Source organism: Rhinolophus hipposideros, assembly GCF_964194185.1.
Source record: "Rhinolophus hipposideros genome assembly, chromosome: 24".
In the NCBI taxonomy this organism is placed as follows: domain Eukaryota; kingdom Metazoa; phylum Chordata; class Mammalia; order Chiroptera; family Rhinolophidae; genus Rhinolophus; species Rhinolophus hipposideros.
Genome location: NC_138070.1, coordinates 29,375,531 through 29,403,125, shown reverse-complemented (window position 1 = coordinate 29,403,125; position 27,595 = coordinate 29,375,531). Strand labels below are relative to the sequence as shown.

The 27,595-nt window shown below is 47.4% G+C and overlaps 1 protein-coding gene across 1 annotated transcript in view; it reads right to left on the bottom strand.

The window, feature by feature from the left end:
- The window catches only part of ST14 (ST14 transmembrane serine protease matriptase), a 41,999-nt gene extending 14,728 nt beyond the window's left edge, over nucleotides 1-27,271 (bottom strand). Inside the window, exons 1-11 of the mRNA XM_081037719.1 lie at nucleotides 27,001-27,271; nucleotides 6,813-6,972; nucleotides 6,216-6,343; nucleotides 5,977-6,047; nucleotides 5,433-5,590; nucleotides 5,204-5,239; nucleotides 4,694-4,934; nucleotides 2,552-2,691; nucleotides 2,110-2,207; nucleotides 1,306-1,415; nucleotides 1,043-1,173 (exon numbers count right to left, since the gene is read on the bottom strand). Of these exons, the coding sequence (XP_080893845.1) occupies nucleotides 1,043-1,173; nucleotides 1,306-1,415; nucleotides 2,110-2,207; nucleotides 2,552-2,691; nucleotides 4,694-4,934; nucleotides 5,204-5,239; nucleotides 5,433-5,590; nucleotides 5,977-6,047; nucleotides 6,216-6,343; nucleotides 6,813-6,972; nucleotides 27,001-27,081 (1,354 nt within the window). The 5' untranslated portion in view covers nucleotides 27,082-27,271. The remainder of the gene's footprint in view (nucleotides 1-1,042; nucleotides 1,174-1,305; nucleotides 1,416-2,109; nucleotides 2,208-2,551; nucleotides 2,692-4,693; nucleotides 4,935-5,203; nucleotides 5,240-5,432; nucleotides 5,591-5,976; nucleotides 6,048-6,215; nucleotides 6,344-6,812; nucleotides 6,973-27,000) is intronic.
- Between the last annotated feature and the right edge of the window lie 324 nt (nucleotides 27,272-27,595).

Below are 27,595 nucleotides of genomic sequence, written 5' to 3'. Positions count from 1 at the left end.
GCAAGGCGGCTTCTAATGCCCGCAGGGGAGAGTTGGCCGGGAGTCCCTCCTGACTGCGGATGACCAAACCCTAGGAAGCTCCGGGCAAAGTGAAGAGGGACTGGCTGGGTGCACACTCAGTTTTACTGCCGTGTCCTTGGCCGGCCATGTCCCCCAAGGCCCAGCCTCCCCGTCGGCAACACAGAGCAACAGCAGCTCAGTAGGTCGACGATGTATGTGTCCTATGCAAGGGTCAAACGGCACCACCACATTTCCTTAATTAGGTATTTCCCACATTTCCATGTTTCTGAAGTTGGAAGGTGTCTGATAACTGATGTCATCAGGCAGATAGATGACAAAGTTGAGAGGAGGCCAGTGTCACTTTCTCTGCATAGGTAGCTTAGTCACTTATCAAAGCAGTTTTCTCATCTAATAACACTTTTGATGGTGAGCTGTGCGATTGAATTTTAACTTAAATTCAGAATCTTGCATATAGGAATTTAACTTAAAATGTCTTCTAAAGGTTATTCTCTGATGCAGGGCTGAAACAAAAGACCACTGTGTATGTGGAAGAACTGCTACTTATATAGCAGACAGGGAAATTAAAGGCAACAGAATCTGCCAGATCTCTTAGGTATAAATCACAGAATTGCCAAAGCTAGGAATAATGAGTATCATGTTCATGCTCCAGAATTTTCTAATGTGTCTCAAAATTAAGCTACTAATTCTAAAGGTGCTGAAAGGCCACAAAGACAAGCACCAATTATTAAAGTCACAGGGATGTGGAACCAGAGGGACAGGTGGCCCAAAGGAACTCAGGGTGCTTGGGCTCAAGGTGTGTCACCGTGGGACTGAAGGGCACGGTGTGTGCCAGCGCTCACTGTGGCCTTTGTAACAAATGCACTTAAGGCAGCCTTTTGTCCTTCAGAAATCTACTAGAGGGATATGCACATTCTCTGGCCTCTTAGAATCAGGAAAGCACAATGCTAAGAAGATGCCGCATAGAGAGCGAATCGGGGCCCCTCCCTCTAGCCAGGCTCCTCCTTCCAAAGAAGTCACTCACGGTCACTGGAGTCATAGGACAGGTACTCAGCAAAGAAGCCCGTGTCCGTGTAGGACTGATCCGAATGGAAGTGAACAGTGATCCTGCTGCTCTTGCTGGCAACCACAAACTGGGGCCTCTCTCCGCAGTACCTGAAGGAAGGAGCCAACAGTAGGAAGAAGACACATCCTGGGGCTCGGGCACCCCCTTCCCACAAGCACCAGCACTGGGCCAGCTCGTCCATTCCTCTGTTGCCTCCCCCTCGCCCACTTCCCAGCACTCACTTCTCCCCGTTGACCTCCACATAGTCCTTGGGGCAGGTGCCCAGGGGCACGTTGGGCTCCAACAGGTAGAAGAGTTTGAAGAACACCTTCACATTTCGATTGTTGGGCACCTGAAGAGAGAGATGCTGCTGGGCCTCTGCTGCTTCATTCCCTCTTTCCTAAACCCACGGACGTCGCGTAGTGGCTGTGGGGGCTGGGGAAGCAGGGCATGGAGCCTGGCTGTGCTGCTTCTCCTCTCCAGCCCATGTGGGCAACATGCAACAGAGCAGGAGGAGACAGGGTCCATGTTTGGAAGAACTTCTAGACTCAGACACAAGAGACACTGCTATATCGCTAAAAAAGGCTGGAAAGTTCTCCCTACATTATCGAAAGTAGGAAAGAGTGATGGATCTTTGATTGGGATGGCATGAGGGGCAGTCCTGTCAGCAAGACTTGTCTCACGGCCATTCAGCAAGTGCTTTCTCTGCTGCACACACATTCTCCAACCTAATCCCAACCACACCTCTCAGAGGCAGCCATCAGCACACGCAGTGACCTGGCGCAAGCAAGCATCAGCCACGGAGAGGAGCTAGGACGTGAGTCTGGGTCAGCTTGACATTGTAGCAACTCAGCCCGGTGCAAACCTGCCCGCCTGCGGGATTCAGTTCCTGCCACGGGGGTCAGCTGTGGCCACTTTGGGGCTGCTAAGGAGCCCATCTCCCTTCGGCCCTTCTCACGTGCCATCCTAGAGCATCCTTTCCTGTCTCCCTTTCTCTCTCTCGCTCTCTTTCTCCCCACCCTCCTTCTTCCCCCCACAGCTCCTACCTCAATGTCCCACGTGCAGTTGATGTTGGGCGGGTAGTGGCCCGGATAGTACGGACTGCTAAATGTCCCTTGGGCTTCACGTAAGTAGCCTCCACAGCCTGAGAGGAAAAGCAGGAGAGAGCATGAGGACTGAGGACCTGCTCGGGAGGTTGCGACAGGAGAGCCAGCCTGAGGCAAAGCCAGTGGTCCTCTCAGGCTGCAGGCCTGGACACCTGAAGCCTCCACAGCCAGCTGCTGAAAAGTCCGAATGCTAGGAGGCCAACTTCTTTAGGGAGGCCTCCTGACCCAGGTGAGGGGCAGAAAGCCCTTTGGCTTAAGCTTCAAACTTTTGTCATCGACCTGGGCCAGTTTGCCAGCCAGAGGGTTTGGCCTATGGCTTCCTGGGCTCAAGCCAACCGCTAAAGACTGTCCCCTTCTCCACTTGACCCCAACCCTTCCTTACTGTTCATCTTAGGCAGCTGGAAGAACATGGCCTCAAAGCCAGGATTTCGCCGCCCGGTATTGGTTATCAACGTGACAAGCAGGACGTTCTGGGAGGAAAGGAAGGTCAGGTTGTAGGAGGGAGGGTAGGTGCCACATAACCTGCGGGGGCAAAAGGGGCAGACGTTAGCAAGAGCAGACAGAACCTAAGCAGAGGGGACCCAAAGACTCCATCCCTAACCCCTTCACAAAAGGCCAAGGGTGGGCTCATAAAGGCCATCCCACACAAACAATCAGCAACCTGAGCTCAGGCACATCCCTGATGAGCTCTGCAGGTCACCTGAGTCCTCGCATATGTTGCAGGCACTGTGCACTAGTTGTAAGGCTGTCCTTGTTTAAAATAGCAAAAGCTCAGAAACATTGAATGCCTAACATTAGAAAATTCATTAAATAAACTACAAGCCAAATAATAACAATAACAGTAGTAGTGAAAGCATGAACAACTAACACTTACTAAGAGCATGGCTTTATATCTATTCTTCATGCTTTATATCTAGTAACTCAGGTAGCTTCCTACCAACTCTGAAGTAAAGACGATTATCCCCATTTTACAGATAAGGACACTGAGGCATGGGAAAGCCCACAATTCCAGTTACTAAGAGTTACTAAGAGTTACTAAGTGTCGGGGCTGAAATTCAAACCCAAGCATCAGGTTCCAGAGCCTACACGGCCAACGACCATGTCCTGCAGCCTCTCGACTACTCCATGTCACGCAACCATTAAAAATGATGATTAGGGACAGGATTACTGGTTTGGAAAGACTATCATAATATACTTCATTTTTTAAAAGCAGATAACAAAACCAAAGATGCAGTATAATCTTATATTTAAATATATACACAAACATATACATAAACAGCAGAAAAGTCTAGAAGAGTATACATCACAAGTCTAACAGGGATCGTTTCTAGGAAGTAAGATTACGAATGACATTTGTCCTCTTTGCGCATGTCTGTTTTCCACGTTTCCCTTTGAGGACATGTATTTATTTGTTGTACAATTAACAGATTAGAGAGAGGGAAAAAAACCCTGCACAAGAAGAGTGTTTAGACAGGAGATCTGGCTGCTAAACTATAGCAGCAGATGGGTCTGTCTTGGCTTCAGCCTGAATCTTAGCCCATTATTAATCATGAAACATCTGCCCAGCTCATTTCCACAGAGGGCAGTAGAAGGTTCTGGCTCACTGAGTCAGGGAGAGAGGGGGAGGGGGGCACTTGGCCCCCAACCCACCACACCTTTAAGAAGTGTGCTCCATCCTGACATGCGGCTGGCTAGGGTGGCGTGCTTCTGGGCACCCCGACCTCCTTAGCAGGTGCCGTTTTATTTCCTGTAATCCAGATGCTTTGACATCTGCAGCCTTGCTGGAGAGAGTGCCCTCCAAGGGTTAGACAATTCCTAGAGATAGCAAAGATTCACCTGAGGCCCAGCCTTTCTCACGCAAACCAACCAATTCAAAGCCCACCCCCAACCACTTCTCTCCAGGTGTTACACTCCAAGCCACCATCCACCTGCCCTAATCACCCCACAACAAGGTACCATCCCAGACAGTGAGAGACAAACCTATGCCCCAGAGCCAACTGGAATTATTCAAGCTATTAGTCCTTAACTTATATATCCTGCCTTTCCTTGCCTTTCCTGTGGAAACCACAACAAAACAGCACTGCCCACATTTTCTGACAATTTCCTCTGCCTCTTGACCGACCCTGGTGCTGCCCTGTGTGGCTCCTCTGTGGCGCTCTCAGAAGTGTGAGTAACAAACTATCTTTTCAATGGCAGTTGTCTCCTGATCTGTTGGCCTCAACATAACTTTGCCCACAGCAGGTGCACCTTCACTCTGGCAGGTACAGGCAGCACACCTGCTCACTGACATCTAGTGAGCCTTCCTCACCCGCCCTTGCCAAGGCCTAGAAATCACCTCCCAGATGCTGCACTGGAGCTCATGCTGAGGATCGCACCACACACCTCTTCTCCACTGCCTGGAAGTTTGCTGCAGCCTGTGGCCAAGAGTCACACTCTATATCCCCAACCTACACTGCAACTAGTTCCAGTGGTCCAGCCCACGAGGGGCAGCCACGAAGCTCCCACAGCCCGCCTGGACACTCACTGCACCATAGCGCGGGGTTCCACGGGGCTCAAGGTGTCATACACCATGACCAGGTCACTGCCACGGTCATCACAGGTCGCGACATCAAAGCTTCGGAAGGTGAGGCTCAGCACGGAGTTGGCGTCCCCCCGTAGGGCCCACTGGCAGCGGGCGAAAGCTGGGTAGGGGCTGTCGGGGAAGCCAGGCGTGGTGAAGCGAGTCAGCTCCCCACCGCGGGCATGCAGGGCGAATCTGCAGCTGTCTGTGGGACACAAGAGGACATGGGCAGAGCTGGGAAGAGTGGGTGGGGTGAGCAGCCCACAGCCCTCCTGGGGGTGTCCCTACACCTGGCCTCTCCAAGGTGCCCCAGGCTGCCCTGGACTGGCAAGAGACCAGGAGGGGGCTTCTCGTGGCCTGGGGGAGGCAAGGGGATGTGTGGCTATCACCACAGTGCAACTTTGGGGACCCCTCGATTGAAGGGGCATCTGGCCATATCCCAATCCTCCTCTGGGAAAAGGGCACCATACTTACTGTCCTGGGTGGTCTGTACTGTCCTGGGGTCAGTGGCTGAAGAAAAAGAGGGAGAATACAGTATTTACCGATCTGGTCTATTTCCTCATTCCTGCTTCCTTATTCCCCTAAAGGGCGGTGCGGCCAGCACGCAGTCTTCTCTTCCCGGCACTCGCCCAGGAGCAGTGGCTTCCCCTGCTCCCCCGCAGCCTGGCCCACCACACGCCCAACCCCGCAGCCCTGCACTCACGGAAGGCCACCACGGAGGTGAGCACGAAGGAATGCAGGGTGCGGCTGCGTGGCGGCAGCTTGACCGCATGCTCCTCCGCCATGGCGCGCTCTGCCTCCTCCACCAGGTAGTTGGGGATGTTGAACTCGGACCAGTAGTAGGCGATGACGCTGCCCTCGCTGGGGAAAGGCGACCGGGTCTGATATGCGAAGGGGCTCTGGGCCTCTTCCTGTCCCCACTCTCCCAGATGTGAGGGGCAGACCCAAACCCAAATTTGGAAAAAATAACAAAGAATCACGACCATTCCTGAGTGGCTTATGAGTGGCAGGCAGTGTGGGAAGCACTCCACCCTCCTCCGAGCCCTTCATCATAGCAACACTCCCAGGTCACCCATCTTGGAGGGACAGAAGAGCTAAGCGTGGTAAGTCATGGGCATAAAGGACAGAATAGGACTGCTGCCTTCGCTTCATCACCCTACAGGCTCCCAGGCACTTGTCCCACGTAGGACCACACACCAATCCTATTCCCAGTCAATTCCACACCCAGCCTTCCCCTCAGTACCCACCTGAAGGCAGTCACCGCTGACTCCTTATGGTAGGGACCCAGGGCTGGGATCCCATTGTACAAAAGCTTCAGCTGCGGGAAGGACAAGAGGCTCAGAGCAGGCCAGAGAGCGGTGACAGCCCCCTGCCCCGAGCCCTCGCTGCTCCCTCCCTCCGGGGACCTGGATGCCCTTCCCGTGGTCCACATCAGCCCAGGGAGCAGACAGCAGGAACAGAGCTTCAGCCCCGGGATAGGACTCACCGCTTCCTTCACTTTGCTGGCCAGCTCTGCAAACTCAGTGGAGTTTGGGTTCTCATAGGCATCCAGAAAGTTCTCGTTTGTGACCCTAAGGTAGCCATTGAAGACCTTCTGGACCCGCACGTTCCGGTCTGTACAAGACCAGGGAAGGACAGTAGTTAGGAGAAGAGACAGCAGTCCTGTGTCATCCCGCAACGTCCACAAGCTGCCTGTGGACGTCCCTGGGGGAGCTGCCATGAGGAAGGGCATGGAGGCAGATGGACCAGGTCTCTACTGGAATCCATACCTATGTTCAGATCCAAGACTGTGAAAAGCAACAACACTTCCCACAAACAGGGGAGTGAATGCAGGAGGGGGCCAGTGGACATATGAGCCCTGCAGGCCAGCTCTGACCAGTTCTTCATTCCCACCACCCCCCCACACACACCTTACGGCTTGAGAGAGCGAGGGGAGACAGAGCCCTAGACGCCTCCTCACCCACCCCCATGGCACCCTCCATTCTCTGGTCCATAAGAGGCAGGCCTTGGCTCTGTCTATTGAGGGAGAAGGTAGAGCCACTCCCACATCGCCCCCTGAGCCACCCCCTCCAGCTTTACTCACACTGGAAGTGCCACACCAGTAAACCAGCCATGAGCGAGAGCAAGAAGAAGCTGATCAGCACAATCACTAGCACAACCCAGGGCTTGAGGCCTCGCTTCTCAACCTTCTTGGTGTTGTTCACCGGCAAGAACTCCAGGCCTTCCTCAAAGCCATTCATGTTCTAAACAGAAAAGGACACTGCAGTTCAGAAACTCTCTCACCTCAACAGCCCGTCATTGAAGCTCTCCACTTAAATGAATCATCTTTTGACGCAGGTAGATGTCCAGATGTGGGGAAAGCAGGCCCAACCCAAGCCATGATTGGCCACTGGGTGCCTCTGTGCAAACTTCTAAAGGCAGCCCTTCCTCCAGCCACCACAGCCCCAGGCATGGAGCAAGGAGCCCCGACGATTCTGTCCCAACCGATCTCCTGCAACAGGAGCCTGTGGGCAGCATGTAAACTGTACATCCTACCCAGTGGCCTTGCTCTGCCAGTGTTTAACCATGCTATAAACCTGGGCAGTTCTGTCATGCCACTGTGGAACAAGCTACCCTACTTTTAGCCTTAAATGTACCAGTCCATGATCTCAAGGTGAAGTGAGAAGGCCATGTCTCTACTGGAATCCACACCCCTGCTCAGGCACAAAAGCACGAAAAGCAATAAAACTTGTGACAAACAGGACAGCAGTTTCCCTGGTTCCTCCTTGTCAGGGGGAATCCAGGAAGGGAAGCATGAATGTGGAAGGGGCAGGTGCAGTGTCAGCACGCAATGACAGGTAGTTTTTCTGCCCTACCGCACACACTCTACCTGCTTGCCCTCAATCCTGGAAAGGGGCCATGCCCTTTATAGGTTTAACTACCTCAGACCCACTGCAAAAGGGTTTGTAATAAAAGCAATAGCCTCCATCCCAAATTCCACAGATGTGGCCATTTTTAACAGTTTGCAGATGTAGTGCTTCTGGTGTTAACCTTATCACTCTAAATAATGTGCTTGAACTAACGTTTCTTGGTTTGTCACATTTAAACCTTACAAGTATCTATTAACTCATTGCTATGACAGATTCTCCCCCTCCGGACACATGTGGATACTTCTGTCTCTAATTTTAGTTTCCTAATAAGTTATATTTGTGACTTGATCAAATATCACTCACAGAAACACACCCCATAGCTAACCCTACCATGGTAATCATATTGCAATACATAAATGTATCAAAGCAATGTGCTGTACACCTTACACTTACACAATATTATATGTCAATTATATCTCAATAAAAATAAATTTTTAAAAAAGAAAAGAAACACCCCAGAGGCAACTACTTAAAATGCTTTCAAACTACTGTTCAGGAATTTGTCTCCATATTTCTATATATGCCAATATCACTATATCTTGATTCATCTATTTTAAATATAATCAACTGACTTTCTATTATGATAATGTGGATTTTAATGTCCTTCCTTCATTGTGTCTCACCCAACTTCCCAATAGTTATAGAGCTAAAGTTTTAAAAATTTATATCCATACTCTATGTTTTCATTAGTCTTTGAAAATGTTGTTCACTATTATTTCCTTCCCAGTATAATAGTTTTGTTTTTCCTGCTGTAAATATTCACTTATTTGGATTTCTTTTTAACATATACCCAAGTCTTTCCATACAATCTAAGAGCTCTGTAATACTCTTCTACTCTTCCACATATAAAGTCTGTCAAACAACCTTTCATTTCATTTTCCTCTTAGGAGTTTCCCTCCTACATCCTCTCTCCTTTCCCATAGCGATTGTCTGGAACTACCTTCACCATCACCCTGGGAATTCCCTTCATCTTCCTCTTGTGTTAAAATTTGTTTCCTAGATTCCATATCTTCATCTCCATTGGCTTACTTCATTTTGGTGGAACACCATACTTCATAGCTTCCTGAGAAATGTTTTGAGACTTTGCTTGTTTGTGAAAGTTCCTTAATCCTGCAATCACATTTTTGATAATTTGGCTGGGTATAGGACTCTGGGTTTCAAATAATTGTCACTTACAATTTCACAGACTCCATTGTTTTTTAGCTTCTAATTTTGCTTTTGAGAAATATAATAGTACACATCCATTATTGTTTACTCATGATTTATTATCTTTCTTTCTCTGAAAGCCTTAACAACGTACCGTGAATTGGGTCTTTCAATTTCATGATGCTGAACTCTCTACCTTTGAGTTTGGAAACTCATATTTTTCAGTCTGGAAAACTTTGTTGTATTATTTTTTAAATTATGTCCTCCCCTTCATTTTCTTTGATCTACCTTTCTGCAATTTCTATTATATTGATCGCTAACTTTACTTATCCTTTCTCTGCTATTGTCATCTCAATTTTTAAAATTTCTATTGAGTTTTTCATTTCTGCTGTCAAAACTTTAATTTCCAAGAATTCTTTCTTGTTCTCTGAAATTTATTCTTTCTTGTTCTCTGAATTTTGGAGGCAAAAATCTCATCTTTATATTTTTATTGAGTAGTTTTTCTCTTTTTTTTTCTTCACTTTCTCTTTCATGTTGAAGGCTTTCCTCAAATGCCCAACGATGCTTTGTTGTTCATTCATATTTAAGAATAAGGTCCATTTGGAAGATCTGTGTGCCTGGCTTGCCCCAAGTGGCTTTACTACAGGCCACAATTATAGAGTTTTTTGTTCGTTTGTTTTGTTTTTACAACTGGGCACTCCCAACAGCTAGGCTATGTAGATCTTTTCTATGGGGTGGTTTAATTTCTCCAAAGAATAATTTTCTAATCTCCTGGATAGAGCAATTTAAACACAGCCACTAGCATTCCAGACCATGTGAGAGAATAGACCTTTGCCTCTTTTTGCCCCTCACTACGGCCTTCCTCTGCACCTAGTGTCCTCAGGTCTAGAGAAATCTATTTCCCACCCCTTCAGGTTCACTGAATGCTGAGAAAAATAAATGAAAAAGCAGATATAACTAAATACATTATGATGGAATTTCAGAACACCAAGGATAAAGACTATGTTCTCTAAACTTCTATCTGGCTTTTCCTCCCCCCACCCTCGTATTTTACATTTTTCATCACTAGGATTCTGGGATTCTTCAACATTCTGGGATTTTTTTGTTTTTTAACTTACTTACTTTAAAACCTATAGAATTTTTAAAATAGCTTTACTGAGGCATAATTGGCCAAAAAAGAAAAATCTACATATTTAAAGTGTACAATTTTGGGGCATATATATACACCTATGAAATCATCACCACAATCAAGATAATGAACATATCCATCACCTTGAAAAGTTTCCTCCTGGCCCTTCCCTCGCACTCCTCCCCATTCCCTTTCCTGTCCCCAAGCAACTAATTATCTGCTTCCTATCAGTAAAGACTAGTTTGTTTTCTCTAGAACTTTATATAAATGGAATGATACAACATGTACTCTTTATTGTCCAGCTTCTTTTAAGCAACACAATATTTTGAGATTCATACTCATTATTATGTTTATTAGGTTCATAATGCATCCTTTTCTATTGTTGAGTAGTATTCCATTGTGTGGATATACAATTTGTTTACCTATTCACCTGTTGATGGACATTTGGGTTGTTTTCAGTTTAGGGCTATCACAAACAAAGCTGTTATAAACATTCCTGTACACGTTCTTATATTGGCGTATGCTTTCATTTCTCTTGGGCAAATTACCTAAGAGTGGAATAACAAGTTTGCATAAGTGTATGTTTAACTTTTTAAGAAACTGCCAAACTGTTTTCCAAAGTGATTGTACTATTTCACATTCCCATCAGCAGTATATGAGGATTCCAGTTTGTCCACATCCTGTCCAACACATGGTATGGTCAATCTTTTTAGTTTTAGCCATTTTAAGAGATTTATAGTGAGTGGTATCTCACATTGGTTTTAAATTGCTTTTCCCTAATAACTAATGATGTTGAACATCTTTTCATATACTTAATTGCTATTTGATTATCTTCTTTGGTGGGGTCTTTTCAAATCTTTTTCCGAATTTTTTAAAATTGGTTTGCTTATTTCCCCATTGAATTTTGAGAGGTTTTTGCAATTATTTTTATCCTTTTAAATCACAATTACTTTTGCACCAACCTAATATATTCTGGATACAGTCTTTGGTCAAAAATCAGTTGTCCATATATTTATGGGTCTATATCTGGCCTCTGTCATGTCCATGATCTCTGTCTGTCTTTATGTGAATATCGTGCTCTCTTCATTACTGTAGCTTTGTAAGTCAAAAAAGCTGTTGAAATAAGTGAGTTTAACAAGGTTGCAGAATACAAGATCAATATATAAAAAAATCGCTTGTATTTTTATATGTTAACAATTACAAAGTGGAAATTAAAACTAAAAACCTAAAATTTACAATAGCAGCAACAACATAAAATACTTAGGGGTAAATCTGATAAAAGATGTCCATTTTTCAAAAGAGGTACATTGAAAAATACAAAACATTGCTGACAGAAATTTTAAAAGACCTAAATAAATCAAGAAATATCCCATGTTCATGGATTGGAAGACTCAATATAGTTAGGATGTCTATTCTCCTCAAATCTGTCTATAGACGCAATACAATCTTGATCAAAATTTCAGTAGGTTTTCTGTAGAAATTGATGAGCTGCTCTGAAATTCATATGGAAATACAACAGACCATGAGAAAAAAGAACAAAACTGAAGAATTAACATCACCTGATCTCATCACTTATTATAAAGGCAGTGAATGTTTTTCCATAAATTCCAAAAATCATATATTTCATTTCCAAGAGTGATGTTTTATTCTTTGATGGTTACTTTTTTGAGTAGCCTTTTTTATTTTATGATTGCACTACCTTCTTGCTCTTTCTTAAGATAAAACTAGATTTTTAAAATATATATTATCTTCAGAACTTTGTCTTTCTCTTTTAGGCTGTAGGTTTTCTTTAAATAGCCAATGGTGTTTGGTTGTCTAATCATATTTAAAAATGAAAAAATAATAAGGCTTTAGCTAGATTGTCTGAACAGACTGTGTGTATGTGTATATATATGTTAGAAGAAATGTAACAAAATAATTGTTTATTATGTTTATTTTCAATTGACAGGGTGCGTTCAGAACTATTTTCTTACTTAATCCTCCCAACAATCCTGGAAACATTCATGACTGGTGCCATCACCCCCATTCTATAGATAAGGCCTGGAGAACTGATGACTTTGCAAGATCACACAGCCAGTCCAGAATTTTCCTGGTTTGTGTCTCCCTGTGTGGTCAGCTTCCAGAACTCAGGAAGCAAGTATTCAGGAAAAAGGGAAAACAAGCTCCTTGGGAAGGGAGCAGTGGCCAACAACATAGACAGTGCACCCCAGGGGCCACCTCCTGTCTGCCAATGGAGCAAGGCGGTCAGCAGCGAGACAGGCTCAATGGTAGGGCCCTAATGTCCCTACAGTGTGAATGCTGGGCTCCACTCAGCCAAGAAATGCTGTTTAATCAGTAACTAGACTGCTTCCTTTTATAACCGTACTCTCGGCTCCATTTTCAAGCATGTTAGAGATCATCTTGCCTAACCCAGCCATGTTATTGATAAGGATACTGAGGCTGAGAGAGGGAGTAACCTGTCCAAAGTCACAAAGGTAGTGAAGCTAGTGAAACAGGAAAGCTGGGATGAGCCAGGCCCTTCCAACCCAAGACAGGATTCATGTATGCACGTGGAAGAGGAGGAGAGGGCAGGGTGCCCCTGTCCACTGGGCTCAACTGCATACAGAACCATCTCTCTAAACTGTATAACAATCTCTCTACAGAGTCACAAAGCCAATGGAAGAGAAAGTATTCTGGTGCCTGCTTTTGCTTCTCCTTTCTCTCTTTGGTAAAAGTAAATACATCTGCAGGTACAAACACATACAAAACCCAGTGCTGCGAAGCCAGATTCTTGCTCACCACAAGCAGAGGCAGAGGCCACATAACCCTTGAGGCCAATTCCCACTGGCCAGCCAGAGTCCCTGAAACACAGCAAGGCTCAGAGCCAGCTCAGACAAGAGAGCAAGGGGTAACTTCCTGGAGGACAGGTGGGCATGAAGGGCTTGGAGTACACGCAGAGTGAAGACCCTGGAGGTGTGAAGGGAAGAAGCCAGGGGGCAGCTTGAGGGGACAAGATCAGATGATCATCGTTCCCATCCAACTCTCAGGAAGAACCGAAGGTTATGGTCCAGAAATCCAGGAGCAGGAGGAGAAATCCTGGAGAATGTCATATTTTCTGTTGTTTTAGGCACACTAGTGCAAGTGACACATATCCTTCCCAAGGTCAGTGGTTGTCAATAAAAACTAATTTACATAAGGTATTTGAATGATATAAGAAAGACCCTTGCAGTCTCTTGACTCCCATTAAATAAGAAACTCACTAGGGCTGAAAGCTAACTGCTAAGCAAACAAAACTCTGTGTCCAAGTCATCCAAAGAATCCTCCCACTTGAGAGGCACCTTCTCCTGGCTCCCTAAGCACACTCTAACAGACCTGTCACCAGCTCCAACTCTCCAGGGTCCATTCTCCCACTGGCTCTGGGACCAGCAAATCCAAAGCTGTACTTGCCATCAGTAGCTCAGAGTGTGGTCCTCAATAGAGAAAAGCAACTGGTAAGTGTTTACATCTATAAATGGCAAAAAAAAAACATTATCCAGAAATCCACACAAGATTCCAACCAAAGTAGATGAAGAAAAAGTAAACTTTCATGCTACGCTTTTTTTTTTTTTTTTTTTTTTTTAAGATTGTTCTTCATTTGGCTAAGGTTGGGTGTGATCTTCAGGTAGGGAATGAAACTGAAAAAGGAAGAGGTCACTGAGAGTCCTGGAAGGGACCATAAAAAGCCATCACATGACAACTGGTAACCTGCTACAGATCAAGGTCAAGGGGCAGGGGTGATGTCACTGGCTGGAGACAAAGGTGTATTGCTCAGACCTGAGACTAGAACAAAGGTGGCTGGCTTCATGTGCCACTGCCAGCTCGGCCGTGGATTTGTAGTAGGTGCTCCTCACTTATAATACATTGGGTGACTCAGTGTACCCACCACCAGACGGGACAGATTTCAATTCCATGACATCATCACTGTCACTATGGTCATGAGAACCATAGAATATCCCGGAGATTGTTCAAGCAAGAAAGCACAGTCTGAGCATCTGCCATGGTTCTCCACAGAGAGGAGGTATTCTGTGACGCTCAAAGGTGCTTTCCTTTGGAGAAAGACACAGCCAGCTTAACTCTCGTGGCCACTCCCTGATGCCAGTTTGTGTTAGATCCTGGCCAGAATCCCCAGAAAGACAGCATGACTCAACGCCACCTGAGACGACAGAGCAAGGCATGAATTCTAAAAACTAACGCTGTATCTGTCATCCAGCAGAAATGCACAACACCGAGATACCAGAGGTGAAACTGGAGAAAGCCCTCTGTTTCAAGTGGCTGATTATAAAGGGATCCTGTCTCACAGAAGCCCTATTTAGGATGGGCTCTCTCCGGTTAAACTGCCACCCACACATTGGAAAACTTGGGCAGCTGTGGAGAGAGCCGCCAGCCCACGTGCAGGCTCCCAAGGGTGAGACTTCATGCGTCCTGCAGCCTTTGTAATCCTGGTGCAGCATAGTGACCAACACAGAGAGGACACTCGGTTTTTTCTTCACAGGATGACCGACAGGAAAAGACAACCCACATCAGAATTCTCTACTCACTCCCCAGCCCACGACAATTGATCTCACAAGTAGCCAGATTCTGAAGAACCCCACAAGAGGCTATGGTTCCCATTGATCGTACCAATCCAGCATGTCCCAGACTAGTCTGGGCATGAAAAACAACAGCAATAATAATAACAACAACAACAAAAACAAGTACAGTGCTTGCCCAGCATCAGATTCCTGGAGATGCTGATACAGTGTCAGGGGCAGGGCCCTGGGATCTGGAAAGTTCAACAAGTGCCCGAGGTTATTATTAGGAACTTGAAAGTTCAAGAAACTCGGCCTCCTGTTTCCAAGAGGCTGCCAGCCAGGCTCACCCATTTCCCATCACAGTGAGAGGAGCCAGCCAATCCACAGTACAGTTTCAGTCCACCTATTTTAAGCAACATACCTGCTTGGTTGGACTTTGCTTCCGTGCCCTGGGGCCCTCCCACAATAGGCTATAAGCAACACCTAGAGTCTCTTAGGCTGCCACCAGAGGCCCTCAGAGGTGCGTAGCCTCCTTGAACCCTCTACCTATTGTTGCCCACCTTCTCACCTTTGCCCTTTGACATGTCACTGCCCTCCCACCAGAAGGACCCCCAAGGAGGATCCAGAATGACCTGTAGATCTGTGACCCCAAAGCATCTAGGGGAACAGAAAGCTGACCCATGGCCAACAGTTGCTACTGAAGGAAATAAATCAAAACTCTGCACACCTGGTCAGAGCAGGAAGAGAAGTCCCCAGGGGCCTGACTCAGCCAACCTCGGGTACACTGTCAGCACAGAAACCCGGTGGTTCTCTGCCAGCCAGTACCTGGCTCCTGCAGGTTTCACTCTTGTGCCCCTCCCCAACTTGCTGCACTGCCCAGGGCCCTGCCCACACAGCCATGGTCCTGGGACCACACACACCTTCAACATGACTGCAAAAGGGGACAAAGAACAGACTAGGGGGAGGACTGCTGGATACAATTCTCTTCTTTCCTTTTGAGGGATTGGGGTGGGTGTGACCTAGATGAGGGGTCAGATCTGAGAACCCTGAGCCACTGGAGCAAATATTTCTCACTGTACCTCAGTTTTCCCCTCTAAAAAGTGGGTTAATAGAGGCGACCGGATGGCTCAGTTGGTTAGAGCACAAATTCTGAGCAACAGGGTTACCAGTTCGATTCCCACATGGGCCAGTGAGCTGCGCCCTCCACAACTAGATTGAAGACAACGAGCTGCCACTGAGCCTGGAGGGATGGCCAGATGGCTCAGCTGGTTAGAGCGGGAGCTCTTAACAAGGTTGTTGGTTCAATTCCCACATGGGATGGTGGGCTGCGCCCCCTGCAACTAAGATTGAAAATGGCAACTGGACTTAGAGCTGCGCTGCGCCCTCCACAACGAGATTGAAGGACAAGAACTTGGAACTGATGCGCCCTGGAGAAACACACTGTTCCCCAACATTCCCCCAGTAAAATTTATTTTTTTTAAAGTGGATTAATGACTCCTTCTAGCCTTCTAAGTAGGGGTGTTATAAAACATAATTAGCTGACTCATGCTGGGGCCTACATACCATACCATCTCCCTTCGATTTTGATTTCTCCACCCATTGTCTAGCCATCAGCCCAAAGCCAGGCATGGACCATTCCTCCCTCTGGTCTGGGGGAACAGCTAAAGTTCAAGTTAAAACACTAAAAGCAAACAACAACAACAGAAAACCCTTCACAGCATAAGTCTGTCTACCTTGTGGGCCTCAAAGAGCCAGGCAAGAGCAGACCTGGCATGTGTTCTGGGAAGCCCTGGGGAAAGACAAATCAAAGCCCGCCTGTTCACTGCACTGGGAAGACCTCCTGCTCCTGCCCCACTTCCCTCTCCTCTCTCCCCTCCACTGAGGAAGGCAGGGACTGGCCTGTGGGAGAGAAGAAAGCCCTTCCTGGGGCTTTTCCACCCACTCACAACCCATAGACGATTTACTCAGCAAAGCCAGCACATCTGCCTGACCACATCTACACTAAGTCTCTGTTTACACATCAAGTTCCAATCGTTTCCAAAAAGTTTGGAAACATTAAAATCTTATTTCCAATGCAAGCTCTTACAACACCTCAAAAATAACAAAACAATAAACAGACTGGTTGCAGTAGCAGCAGGACTGGAGGACCTATGGGCTACTGTCCTTGAGACACTGACACAAAAGGCCAAAGGAGATTCCGAAACCACTGAGTGAGACGACACCTGCCCTATTGCTCTCTTGGGCAACATCAGAAGGGGGTCTGCACGTGGGCTGAAGCCCACAGAAGGATGCCCTGAGTGTCCCCAAGGGGCTTTCCTACCCACCGCCTCTGACTTAGAGCTCCATGAGAAAGGCAGAGGCCACGACAAATATAATCCCTATTTTTGTGCATCTTGGTGCCATGTCAAGCATTTTTTTTAAAGGATTGTCAATTTTTATTGTTAATGTTTTATTGGTGTTTTATGGGTATTTATTTCTATTTTTCTATCAGTGACATGTATCTGCACTGTGCCAGGTAAGGGGATACAAACACAGATAAGATGTTGCCTGTACCTTTACAGAGTGAACTATCTACAGCATCAATTAATTAGTTTAAGTGAAAAATAAGATCAAATGCTTAGTACATGGGAAACAACACATTGTCAAGAATAACAAGAGGTACTTATGTGAACTGCCTATCTTTTCTTTGATTCCTACTTCTCACTCATAACTTCAAAATCAAATGAATCTCCAACTCTTTTCTATTCTACATGCTAAGTTCTCTGAAATCCATTCAATTATCCTCATTCTCATACTCTTCCTGCATCCAGATAACCTCCTGATCATCCTAGTGGGTCTCCTTACCTCAAACGTCATGGCAAGCATTTTTAATACATATTATCTCTAATTCTCACAACTAGGTTTCATTTTCATGAAAATGAAAATGAGGAAATGGGTTAAAAGAGGTTAACTTGTCAAAAACCCAGATAGTTAGAAAGTGGCAGGGCTGAACTGCAGATCCATATCTGTCTGACCCCAAAACCAGTGTTCTTCTCAGGATACCCTGCGGCTTCTCAGGGGGACAAGTATGACCCCTTCCACCCCCCAGACAAAATTGAGGAGGCTCAGAGATTAACTTCCTTAAACCTTTTCACTGCGCTAATTGATTTCAAGTTTATTCTCCAAAATGTGTCAAAAATAATTATATTTTTAAGTAAATACAGTTAAGGTGCTACATTTTATTACAATAAATGCTCACTTTAAAGAATAAAAAGTTCCTATTGTTATTCATTCTTGAAAAACACAAAAATATAAAAAAATGTACATCTGCTTTCCTAAACTTCCTTTCTGGAACACTGGCTCGTGGGGTAAAGTCGAACGCCGCAGTCGGCAGCATGGAAATATCATTCGACTCTAGATGACCGTCGCAGCGAAAATAAAGAACATGCTACAAAACTCTACTACTACAAAACCCTCTTCTTGGACCCTAGATAGGGGCATGCTGTGCCCAGCACTGTATACGAATTTCCACCACTTCAACATTAGCGGGGCTGACTGCTCCACTTTTGACCTTGCCCCCATCTAGGAGGCCCCCAAACCTGCATGGAACCAGAAGGCTGGTCCCAGCCTGCCCACTCAGAATGGCGTGGCTCCCCTCACCACCTACCAAACCCACCTGCCCTTGAGCACACAGCCCAAGGCCAAGTCCCTCCAGGAAACCTCTGCAGACCACCTCAATCCACGGAACTTTCTCCCTGGGACTTCACCTCCTTTACAACCTGTACCGCCCACCTGACATCAACGATACCCCACTGCCTCAGTGGTCAGACTAGGCAGCCCAAGGAGGTCAGGGTGCCCCAGATCCTCTTCGTTCTGCTTCTCTCTCCCATCTCCTCCACCCTTGACTTTGCCAGACTTAGCAATTGATTGATTGAATGATGGGTGAATCGGTTGACTGAAAGACTTCTCTCTTCAGACTTAGATAGCATATCCAAGGCTAGTTGGAATAATCTCCCAGGTGCTATGACCCAGGGAACTTTCCAGACTTGTGTTCAACCCTGGAAGGACGGCGAATACTCAGTCCCCTCTCCCATCCCCCCACGCCCGAGGTTCTGCTTACGGCACTCTCTCCCCTCTGGCTCTCTGGTGTGAGCCTGGGCCTGGCCACGTGCTCCATTTATCAGCCCCAACTAAGTGTGGACTCTCTCAGTCTTGTCCTCTCCCAGTCCTCAGTTAAAAGCTAACCCCAGGACACAACCTTTTTTTATTTTTTTAATTCCAGCCAGAGAATTCCATCTCAGCTCCAAGATCACTCCCTCCACCTGCTCCCTCCCAGGGTTCTTTGATCCCACACTCTGCACCAGCCTGTCCTTATTTGCCAGAGGTCCCCCTCCTGGCCCTAGCCCCTGCCACCTTTCTCCAGCCCCAGTCACCAGACTCAAGGAGCAGAAGCATCTTCCTGCAGTGGCACAACCAGGCAGATTCCCCCAGAAACAAAACAAGAGAAACAAGAAACAAAAGCAGCACCCTGTAACTTCTTTTCATTCTTTTTCTCTGAGTGCATGTTTTGCTTTCACAGGCTAGTGCTTTCTGAATTATTGAAATTTTTGTTGAGATCATTGTACATGTAGATTGACATGCCATTGTAAGAAATGACACCGAGATCCCTTATACACTTTGCCCCATTTCTCCCAATGCTAACATCGTGTAAAACTATGTTATAATACCTCAACATTGATATAATCCACTGATCTTATTCCCATTTCCCATTTTGCCTGTATTCATTTGGGTGTAAGTATTAAGTGCCATACGATTTTATCAATGGTGTGGGTTCTTGTATCCACCAGCACCGACAAAATTCTGATCCCTTCTGCTGCCCCGGTGTGACCTAGCTCTCCCACCCATTAACCTATCCTCCAGTTCTAAAGTTGTCATTTCAAACATGTTCTAGAAATGAATTATCTAGTATATAACCTTTTGGGATTGCTGGCTTTTTTTTCAAGCAGCAAAAATCCCTGGAGCATGAGTCGAGTCATTACATGCGTCAGTCGCTTGTTTCTTTTTATTGCTGAGTACTATTCCATGGTACGCAGGTACTATAGTTCACTGAACCTTTTTTAACAGCTGCATTGGTGGACCTAGAAGTTAGCGGAAAAGCCCAAATACACCTGCCTCCTGGAATTGACCACATTCAGAGAAACACCTCTCCCACCTCTAGAGTAGCTCCCAGGCATGTTAATAGAGCTACAAATCTAAGACCTTGTTTGGGTGAAAGCCCTGAATATACAAACAAGAAAGCACCCCTGGCAAGGGAGGGAGCCTGGAATGGGGGAGCCGTCCAAGGTTACAACCCAGAATCCCCATGAAGGAAGTAACAGGATAGGAGCGAGGAGAGAACTGAGGAATTGCATCCTTAGAATCAGATTCTTAGAGCTGAGACAATTTTTAGACATCCTCCCATCTCCCATCCTTCCAGGGTCCTTCTTTCTGGGGGAAATCGTATTTTATTTATTGCCAGTATTACAAAGTTCTTCCTGCCCCCAAGTGTGATCAGCATCACAATGACCCCTGCACATTAGCATTACAGTGGAACCAGCCTAACTTCTGCTTAGGGCAGCTCCTGAAATACTTCCGAGTCTGCTCTAGCTCTGGCTTAAACACACTCCACTCAATCAAACTGTTCGCTAAACCTCTGGTCATTTGGTTCAACCTCACAATATTATTAGTTAGCAATATTTCTGTTAAGACATGGAACCCCAAATTCAACAGCATAATCCAAATTAGACCAAACCTGTGTGGCGTCCATGGGGGCTGTTCATCAGTTACCTCCCTTATCCTGATTGCTCTATGTCCATCAACTGTCCAAAAATACATTCAACTAGCACACACAAATAATACAAATAAAATAATAAAGGATGACATAACCATTTGATGAAAGTTTATGCAGCAATCAAAAATCGTTTTTCCAAGAATAGGTAATACTATGGAAAAATTACCTAAAATACAGTGCTGAAAAAGAAGTCAGAAGGTACATAGGCACTTCCCTCCTTTCCAAGTTCACTTCAGGTGTCTCCTCTGAGAAGCTCCCAAGCAGGGCCCTTCCCCCACCATTTCAGTGAGAAGCCTTCCTCCGGGTTTCCTAGCACCCTCACCACACCTCCATCCTAGTCTCCAAGTCCCCAGATAAACCACCTGCTCCTTAAGGATGGAGGAGGGGCTGTGTCTTTGCTCTACAATCTTAACGTGGGTTAAGATAGTTAATAAGTGTGTGATGAATTAATTACAACCATGTCTTTAGCTGCAGAATAGGAATGACATTATGATTCCATTTGGGGGAAAATCCGTGTACACACATATATTAATATCCACATAGGTACATATTAGTACATGCATAGAAGACTTGTGGGAGAACATAAACCAAACTATTTATACAGGTTATAAAATCTGGAAGAGAGAATTTCAAAAGGATTTGGCCTTCTACTTTGTATATTTCTGTACTGCTTGACTTGAAGAAACAAAAAAGTCCTTCCTAACTTTTGTAATAAGAAAGAAAAAAAAAACAACTTCCTTTAGAAAACATGCATAAGTAATACCAAATTTGTAAAATGCTTCCCTAGGGAATTTTACCCCATTTTAAAATTCTTTCTACTTATCTGAGCCAAATGTTTTTTAAATAATAATAAGTTTAGCTTTTAATAATAATGTTTAAAGTTATAACCAAATAAAAATATAGGGGGGATTCATTTTAGAGTCTAGGAGGCCTACACTACATGCCGGGCTTTTACTGAGCTTGGCATCAACTCAAAATCCTGGCTCTCCACTGGCTCCTCATCTCCTGGCTCACATCTCCGTGGGTGTGGGGGACGTGGCTTTTCTTTCCACTGTCAGGGTGGTGCAGTAAGCACAGCAGTTACTCCTAAGACAGATGGACACAACTGTGTTGTTGGCAGCCTATCCCACAGGCTGTCCACGTCCTTCTGACTCATAATTAAGTCATCTAAGATCTGGCTTTTCCCTCCCAGGAGGGTGTCATCTGCAAAGATAAGCAAATGTCCCAAAACCTCATCAGATTTGCTACTAACTAAGAAATGTCACAGAACCCAGGAAGGAGTCGGGAGTAGCCCAGAGTGACTTGGATGTGTAAATGGACCCTCTTGGGCACAGCTCTTCAACAGACACAAACCCACCAGACTTGACTGTCCTCCAGCCCCCAGTCCTCCACCATGCCCAGCAGACAAAATGCTGATAGAATGAATGCCTTTCCCGGAACACAAATTGTATATGCACAACAACAAACTAGATAAAACGTATATATAGGGTAAGGAATGAAAGAAGGCACGAAAAAATGTGAACAACCTGATTTGTTGGTTTGGGGAAGGGTGAATGATTTTTTTCATTTTAAAATTTCCATTATGATTTTTATTCATGTATGTAATAAACAAAGGTACATTTTGTTCAAAGCCTTGTTGAAACCACATCTCCAGAGGGACTCCTCGTCTACCAGATGAGTAATCCCATCAAAGGGGGAAACCAGACAAGTTTGGTGTGAGACGTTTTTAGTGGACTTGTGCTGGCGCCTGGTGCTCACCACGCTGTTTAATAACGTGTGCTATGATTTTGCTGGGGGTACACATCAATCAGCACGACCTGTGGAATACAACTGTATAATGGCATTGCAGTTAACATCAGAGGCTTTGAAGTCTCACCGATCTAGGTTTGAGCTCTTACTCTACTTCTGCCTTTGGGCCATTACATAAACCCTTTGAGTTTCAGTTTTCTCAACTAGGCATTTTTTTTTTCACACAGTTGCTTCGAAGATAATGAATTGAAGTGCACATATTTAGTGATGGGTAGAATGACCGTCATCATATTCTCCTTTTCACCATCATTACCACCATCTCAAGAGAGACAAGGAGCCAAGATTTTGACCAATTAGACAACTATCACAAGGATTCTACGGATTCTGTTGCTAAACCTGGACAGAATAAGCAAATTCTGAAAATAGGAGATTCCAAGACAGAATTTTAAGCAGGGACCTGCTTCTAGAAAAGTTCTTAACAAAGAAAAACAGGCAATTACTGGCCATGAGCTCTGAGCAAACTCCAAGATGCTGTCACCACTGATAACCATGGTGAAAATTCTCTGAGAAGCCCAAAAGTTCCCGTTCTCATTCCCATACTACCAAATGCTATTTTAATTTTGCTAAGCCACAGGCATCTCAGAAACATCCTAAGAGAAATTCAGTTTCTTACCAAATCAAACCAACTCCTACCCTTAGTAATCCATCTGTTCCTGAGCCCATTGGGCTTACAGCCCTGTCTTGTACTAGAGCATTCCAAGTAGAGTACAGCAGAGCCAAAATACCTGGGTTCAAATCCTGATCCCACTACTGCTTTTGTTCTGTGACCTTAGGCAAGTTATTAATACTTAGCCCCTCTGTGCTCCATATTCCTCAACCATGAAAAGGTAACAATAGCATTTAGAGGTGCAATACATGATATGTGCTCAATCAATGCTGGCAATGGTTAATAGTATGCTAAGCACTCTAACAGCATGTGCACAATGTCAGAAGCAACATCTTTGGGCCCTGGGCCCTTGAGGGATCCAGTACACTCTCCTTTCTCTTTCAAGAACAGACTTTCTCTCTTAGGAGGGATGTGAGCCAACAGCCTGGGCAGAACCACAGACCAGAAAAGGAACAGACACCAGAGGAACTCCAGGGCCACAGTGGCCACAGCACAGGCAGTGACACCTCCTGGGGAGCAGAGTGAGCTTCCCGGGCGGGGGGGTGGGGGGGGGAGCTGTGGAGACATGGCAGCTCCACCAACAAGCCTGTTCAGGGCATAATCCACCCTGGGCAGATTCCCACAGGGCATAGGCAACTTGGGCTGCTTACTTGGGCAGCTATCAAGTGAGGGTTGTCTTCTTTTATGCCTCAGTTTTCCCAGCTCCTAAATGAGGACCATGACTTTTCAGGTCTCCCCAAGACCAAGGTGGAGGGAAGCCCCCTGAAGGAGGCAGGCTCCTTGCCCACCCGCAGCACCTGTGAGGTGAATCCCCACCTAAAGAACAATCTTAGTGACCCGCAGCTGACTATCTTCCCTGCTCTTTCCTCACTCCTCCCCCCACGCCTACACAGCTTCCAGGACATGGGGCCTTCGGAGAGCACAGCACATGCTCAAGAGAAAGGAATTTTTAAGTTTTGTTTTGTATTGGGGAGGGAAAGAAATGAAAGGGAGAAACGCATGAGTAGCCGGTCATATGGTCTTGGCACATTTTTCCTTTCCATACAGGCTCTTTTTCATAGAAGCTGTGTAAGAGAGGGAAATGAAAACAAGAACCATAGGAAGATGGTCTCAATCACTGGAATTTGCTCCCCAACACTCCTCAGGGAGAATCCCTGTGTCCAGTAAGGCAAGCCAGCACTTCGGCAAGGTCAACGCCCCACTGACAACCGTATTTCGAGCCTCTGCACATGCACGTATCCTACTAACACCTTAATGTTTGTCTCGAGGCCTTTTCCAACTCAGAAATTCAAACTGTGTGATTTGTACACCACGCTACAACTTACAGAGGGCTTTCATGTAACGTATCCCTTTTAATCCTTGCAACAAACCCGTATATGTCATCCCCTTTTTATAGTCCCAGAAACTGAGGCTTAGAGAGATTAGCTAACACCTCTGAGATCACCTGGCAAAAAAGTAGCAGCACCATGTCTTGGATCCATGTTGGAAACTCTTGCCACCACTTCACAGATGGCCTCTGGCCCCCGTCCACCTACCCTAGCCCTTCAAGCCCAGGTTAGATACCCATCTTAAGTGTCCACCCTGGGTTTCTCCAGAATCTAGTTCTTATCACACGGAATTTAACCCTCTGTATCCCACACTACACTGGGTGTTCCCTAAAGGCAGAGACTGTGTGACTGGGATCTTTCCCAATGCTATGGCCCTGTACCTGGAACATGCTCAGTCAGTGGGTACCTAATAAATGTTACGTGGGGGAATGAATGTTTGACCAGTTAACAGAGATGACTCTGAGTAACCGAGCTGTCTAGGCCCGCAACGTCTGATTTCCCAGTCCTGGTTTTCCTATGCCTGGGTCATACCAAGTCTTATGTGGGGCAATCCTGACTTGAGAAGGAACCAGTGGATGCCAATGCAACTTGATGGCCACTATTACATATTCAATACAGCCCAGGACACTCAGTGAGGCAGGCTTCCCAGCCTTTTTAATAGCCACAATACTTGGCCTCTGCACACCCTCTCTCATGCAGGCAGGGCTCACACAATCCCCAGACACAGTAGCGCATCAGGGTTCCAGAGATGGTAGGGAGCAGAGGTGGCTATTTTCCACTGGATGGGGACAGGTGGGGGTGGGGTGGAGCAGGGGCCAGAGTCAGCAGTCTTCGGAAGGGCACAGCCAGACACAGTACCAACAAACAGAACCTTTCCCAGAAGCAACAGTGCCCCTTTCTGACTTGGCATGTTCTAGACAGGCTCTGCTGATGCAGAGGGCAAATCCAGGGGAGGCAGCCGCACCTCCTCATCGGGAATAAGTTAACACAGAGTCTGCAGACCCTGGCTGCAAACACCGCCAGGTGATTCAGGGAGTGAGAGCGCTGGTAAGGCCTGGAATAGAGGAGAAGATTGAAGACTTCCTGGAGAAATGTGTATGAGCTTTGGGCACTGCAGGCCACTTCCTGCAGGACACACTTTGTCCCATCACACCTCCTAGCATGGCTCTCAAGACTGTAAGTCCCTCAAGGGAAACAGCCATGTCTTACCTGCCTTTGAGAGCCCTCCCTGCACCAGTGCCCAGCCCAGGACAAGGCACAGAGTTGGTCCAATGGAGTTCGGCCGGAGAACAGACAGAATGATCCGTATGAAGGAAAACCACAGACTTGTACGTGGAAGGAAGAGCAGTGGAGTGGGGAATGGGTGAGTTTCACAGAACATAAAAAAATGAGAAGGGACAAGGGGACAAGAAAGCAAGGACTAGCAGGTGACAAGAGATGTCAGCAGGCCCTAGGAGCTCAGAGCAGGTGTGGAGGTGAGCCTCAGACCTGGTCCTACTGGGGGAAGGAACATGGGCAGTGAGGTGACCCAGGAGAGTCCAGGAAGGCCCAGCTCTCCCAGTGTCAGCAGAAGACAGTCCCAGAAAGGGAAGTCATGAAGAAAAACTGCCCTGAAATAACAAATACCAAACAGCAGGCCGTCTGCTCAGGAGGCCGGAGTCCAGAGCCCCAGTAGGTAATTATCGAGGGTTCATAAACATGGCAATTACAGAAAGGAAAATAGAAGGCGTCCACCGGGTGAATCTGAAGGCGTCCACCACCTGAAGCAGGCAGGGGCTCAACAGAAACACAGGTCCAGCCTCTGGGCTGCCTGTTGAGTCCACATTTCCTCCTACAGGGGAGTGAAAAGTGGAAGTAACTAGTTCTGTTTGGGGCTCACCTAACCACAGCAGTCCCAGAATCTAGACTTCTGCAAGCTGCCTAAGATACTGCTTGGAGAAAAGGAATTGTTTCAGGAGAGCTCCAAAATCTGACCTAACATGGGCGCAATGGCCGCAGTGTGGGGAGAGGAGGTTGCTGAACGGAGGAACACTAGAGAAAGTGAGAGCCAGGGCACAGGGCAGCCGTCATTTGCAGAGTGGCCAAGCTCCCTCACAGAACAGCCCTTGCCTTTCAGGGTTGGTCCTGGCCTTCCAGGAAACCTGGGGATCCCACTGGACAGGGAGGTGGAAGTCCTGCCTGGGCACTGCCACCTAGGTGTGTCCTTCAATAAAGTAACAACCTGTTCCCATCTCTCTACAATGTCTTTGAGATATCTCAAGAGGTCTCTCTCATTGTCCTTCCTGCCAAACAAGGGCCTCCCAGATTCCAGGTCTTCTAAAATGCTCAAGACCACAGGTTCAACCCCAAATCCCTTCCAAAGTCACCATCCCAAAGGCTCTCTTGGAGAAGCTCAGACGAGCTCCACCCTGGAGTCCTTAGCTCCAGTCCTTAGCAACCAAAGCTCTGGTCTCCCAGGTGCCCTCTGCAAAGGACTCCAAATGCCTGTGACCGCGGAGGGAACACGAACGTTCCGCAGAGGCTAAGGACTAGATTCCAAAGCCCCCGGGGAAATCTCCCTTCCTCGCCCAAATCATCCCACTCTGAGACTCCGCCCGCAGTTCCTTCGGGAGGTGCTGTGACAGAGCGCAGTCCTCTAAGGAACCGAGATGGTCCCTTGTCCTCCTTGGAGATCCCGCGTCTCCAAGGACCTGAGGGTTCCCGCCTCCCCGGTGGCTGGCGCGCAGCAGGGCAGGTACCAAAGGTCCCCCGGCCAGGCACCCGCCAAACTGGAAATTCCACCTGTTGGGCCAGCGCCCCGGCCACAAAGGGGCAGTCCCTAGGCCGAGACAAAGCGCGCGCGGTGGGGGCCGTGGCGCCCGCTCCGACAGTCCGGCTCCCGGCCGCACTGGGGGCTCCCGGCCCGACGGCGCCCACGAAGCCCACGCCCCTCCCCCCCGGCCGGGTCAGGGTGCCGCCAGGCCCGCGTGGGTGCTGCCGCCCGGCCGCCCCGAGCCCTCACCCACCTCCAGCCGGGAGCTGTACTTGAGTCCCGCGCCGAGGTCCTTGGAGCCCCCGCCGCCCTTGCGGCCCCGATGGCTCTTCATGGTCCGGGTGGCCGACCGCGCGTCTCAGAAGAGTCGTCCCCGGAGGCGGCTGGCTTCCATCGCCGTCGGGGCAAAGGGACACGGGGGACGCGGAGGGCGTGGAGCGCGGCCCGCGGCGAGTTCCGGTGTCAGGCCCGGCGCCCGGCCCCGCGGTGGCTCGCAGCCTCACGCTTCCTGTCCCGTCCCGCGCAGGTAGTTTCAGGGTGTGGCCTCCCGGGCCCGCCCCGCCCCGCCCCGCCGCCGCCCCTTCCCAGACTCGCTGTCCCTCCGCGGGCCCCCGCCTCCCTCCGGGCCTCCGGGGAATCGCCTCCCACCTGGGAAGGAGGAAAATAAGGCCCTTGGCCTGCAGGTGACGGAGAAGTGAGACGCGACGACCGGGCTGGTGGTGGCCATTAGCCCTAACTGTGCCCCGCACCTAATGGTCAGCACCCAACAACGACGGAAGCCGTCCCCGCGCTTTCTTCCACTCCTGGAAGAAGGGGTCCTTTCTCTTTCCGCTGGAAGACAGAACTTC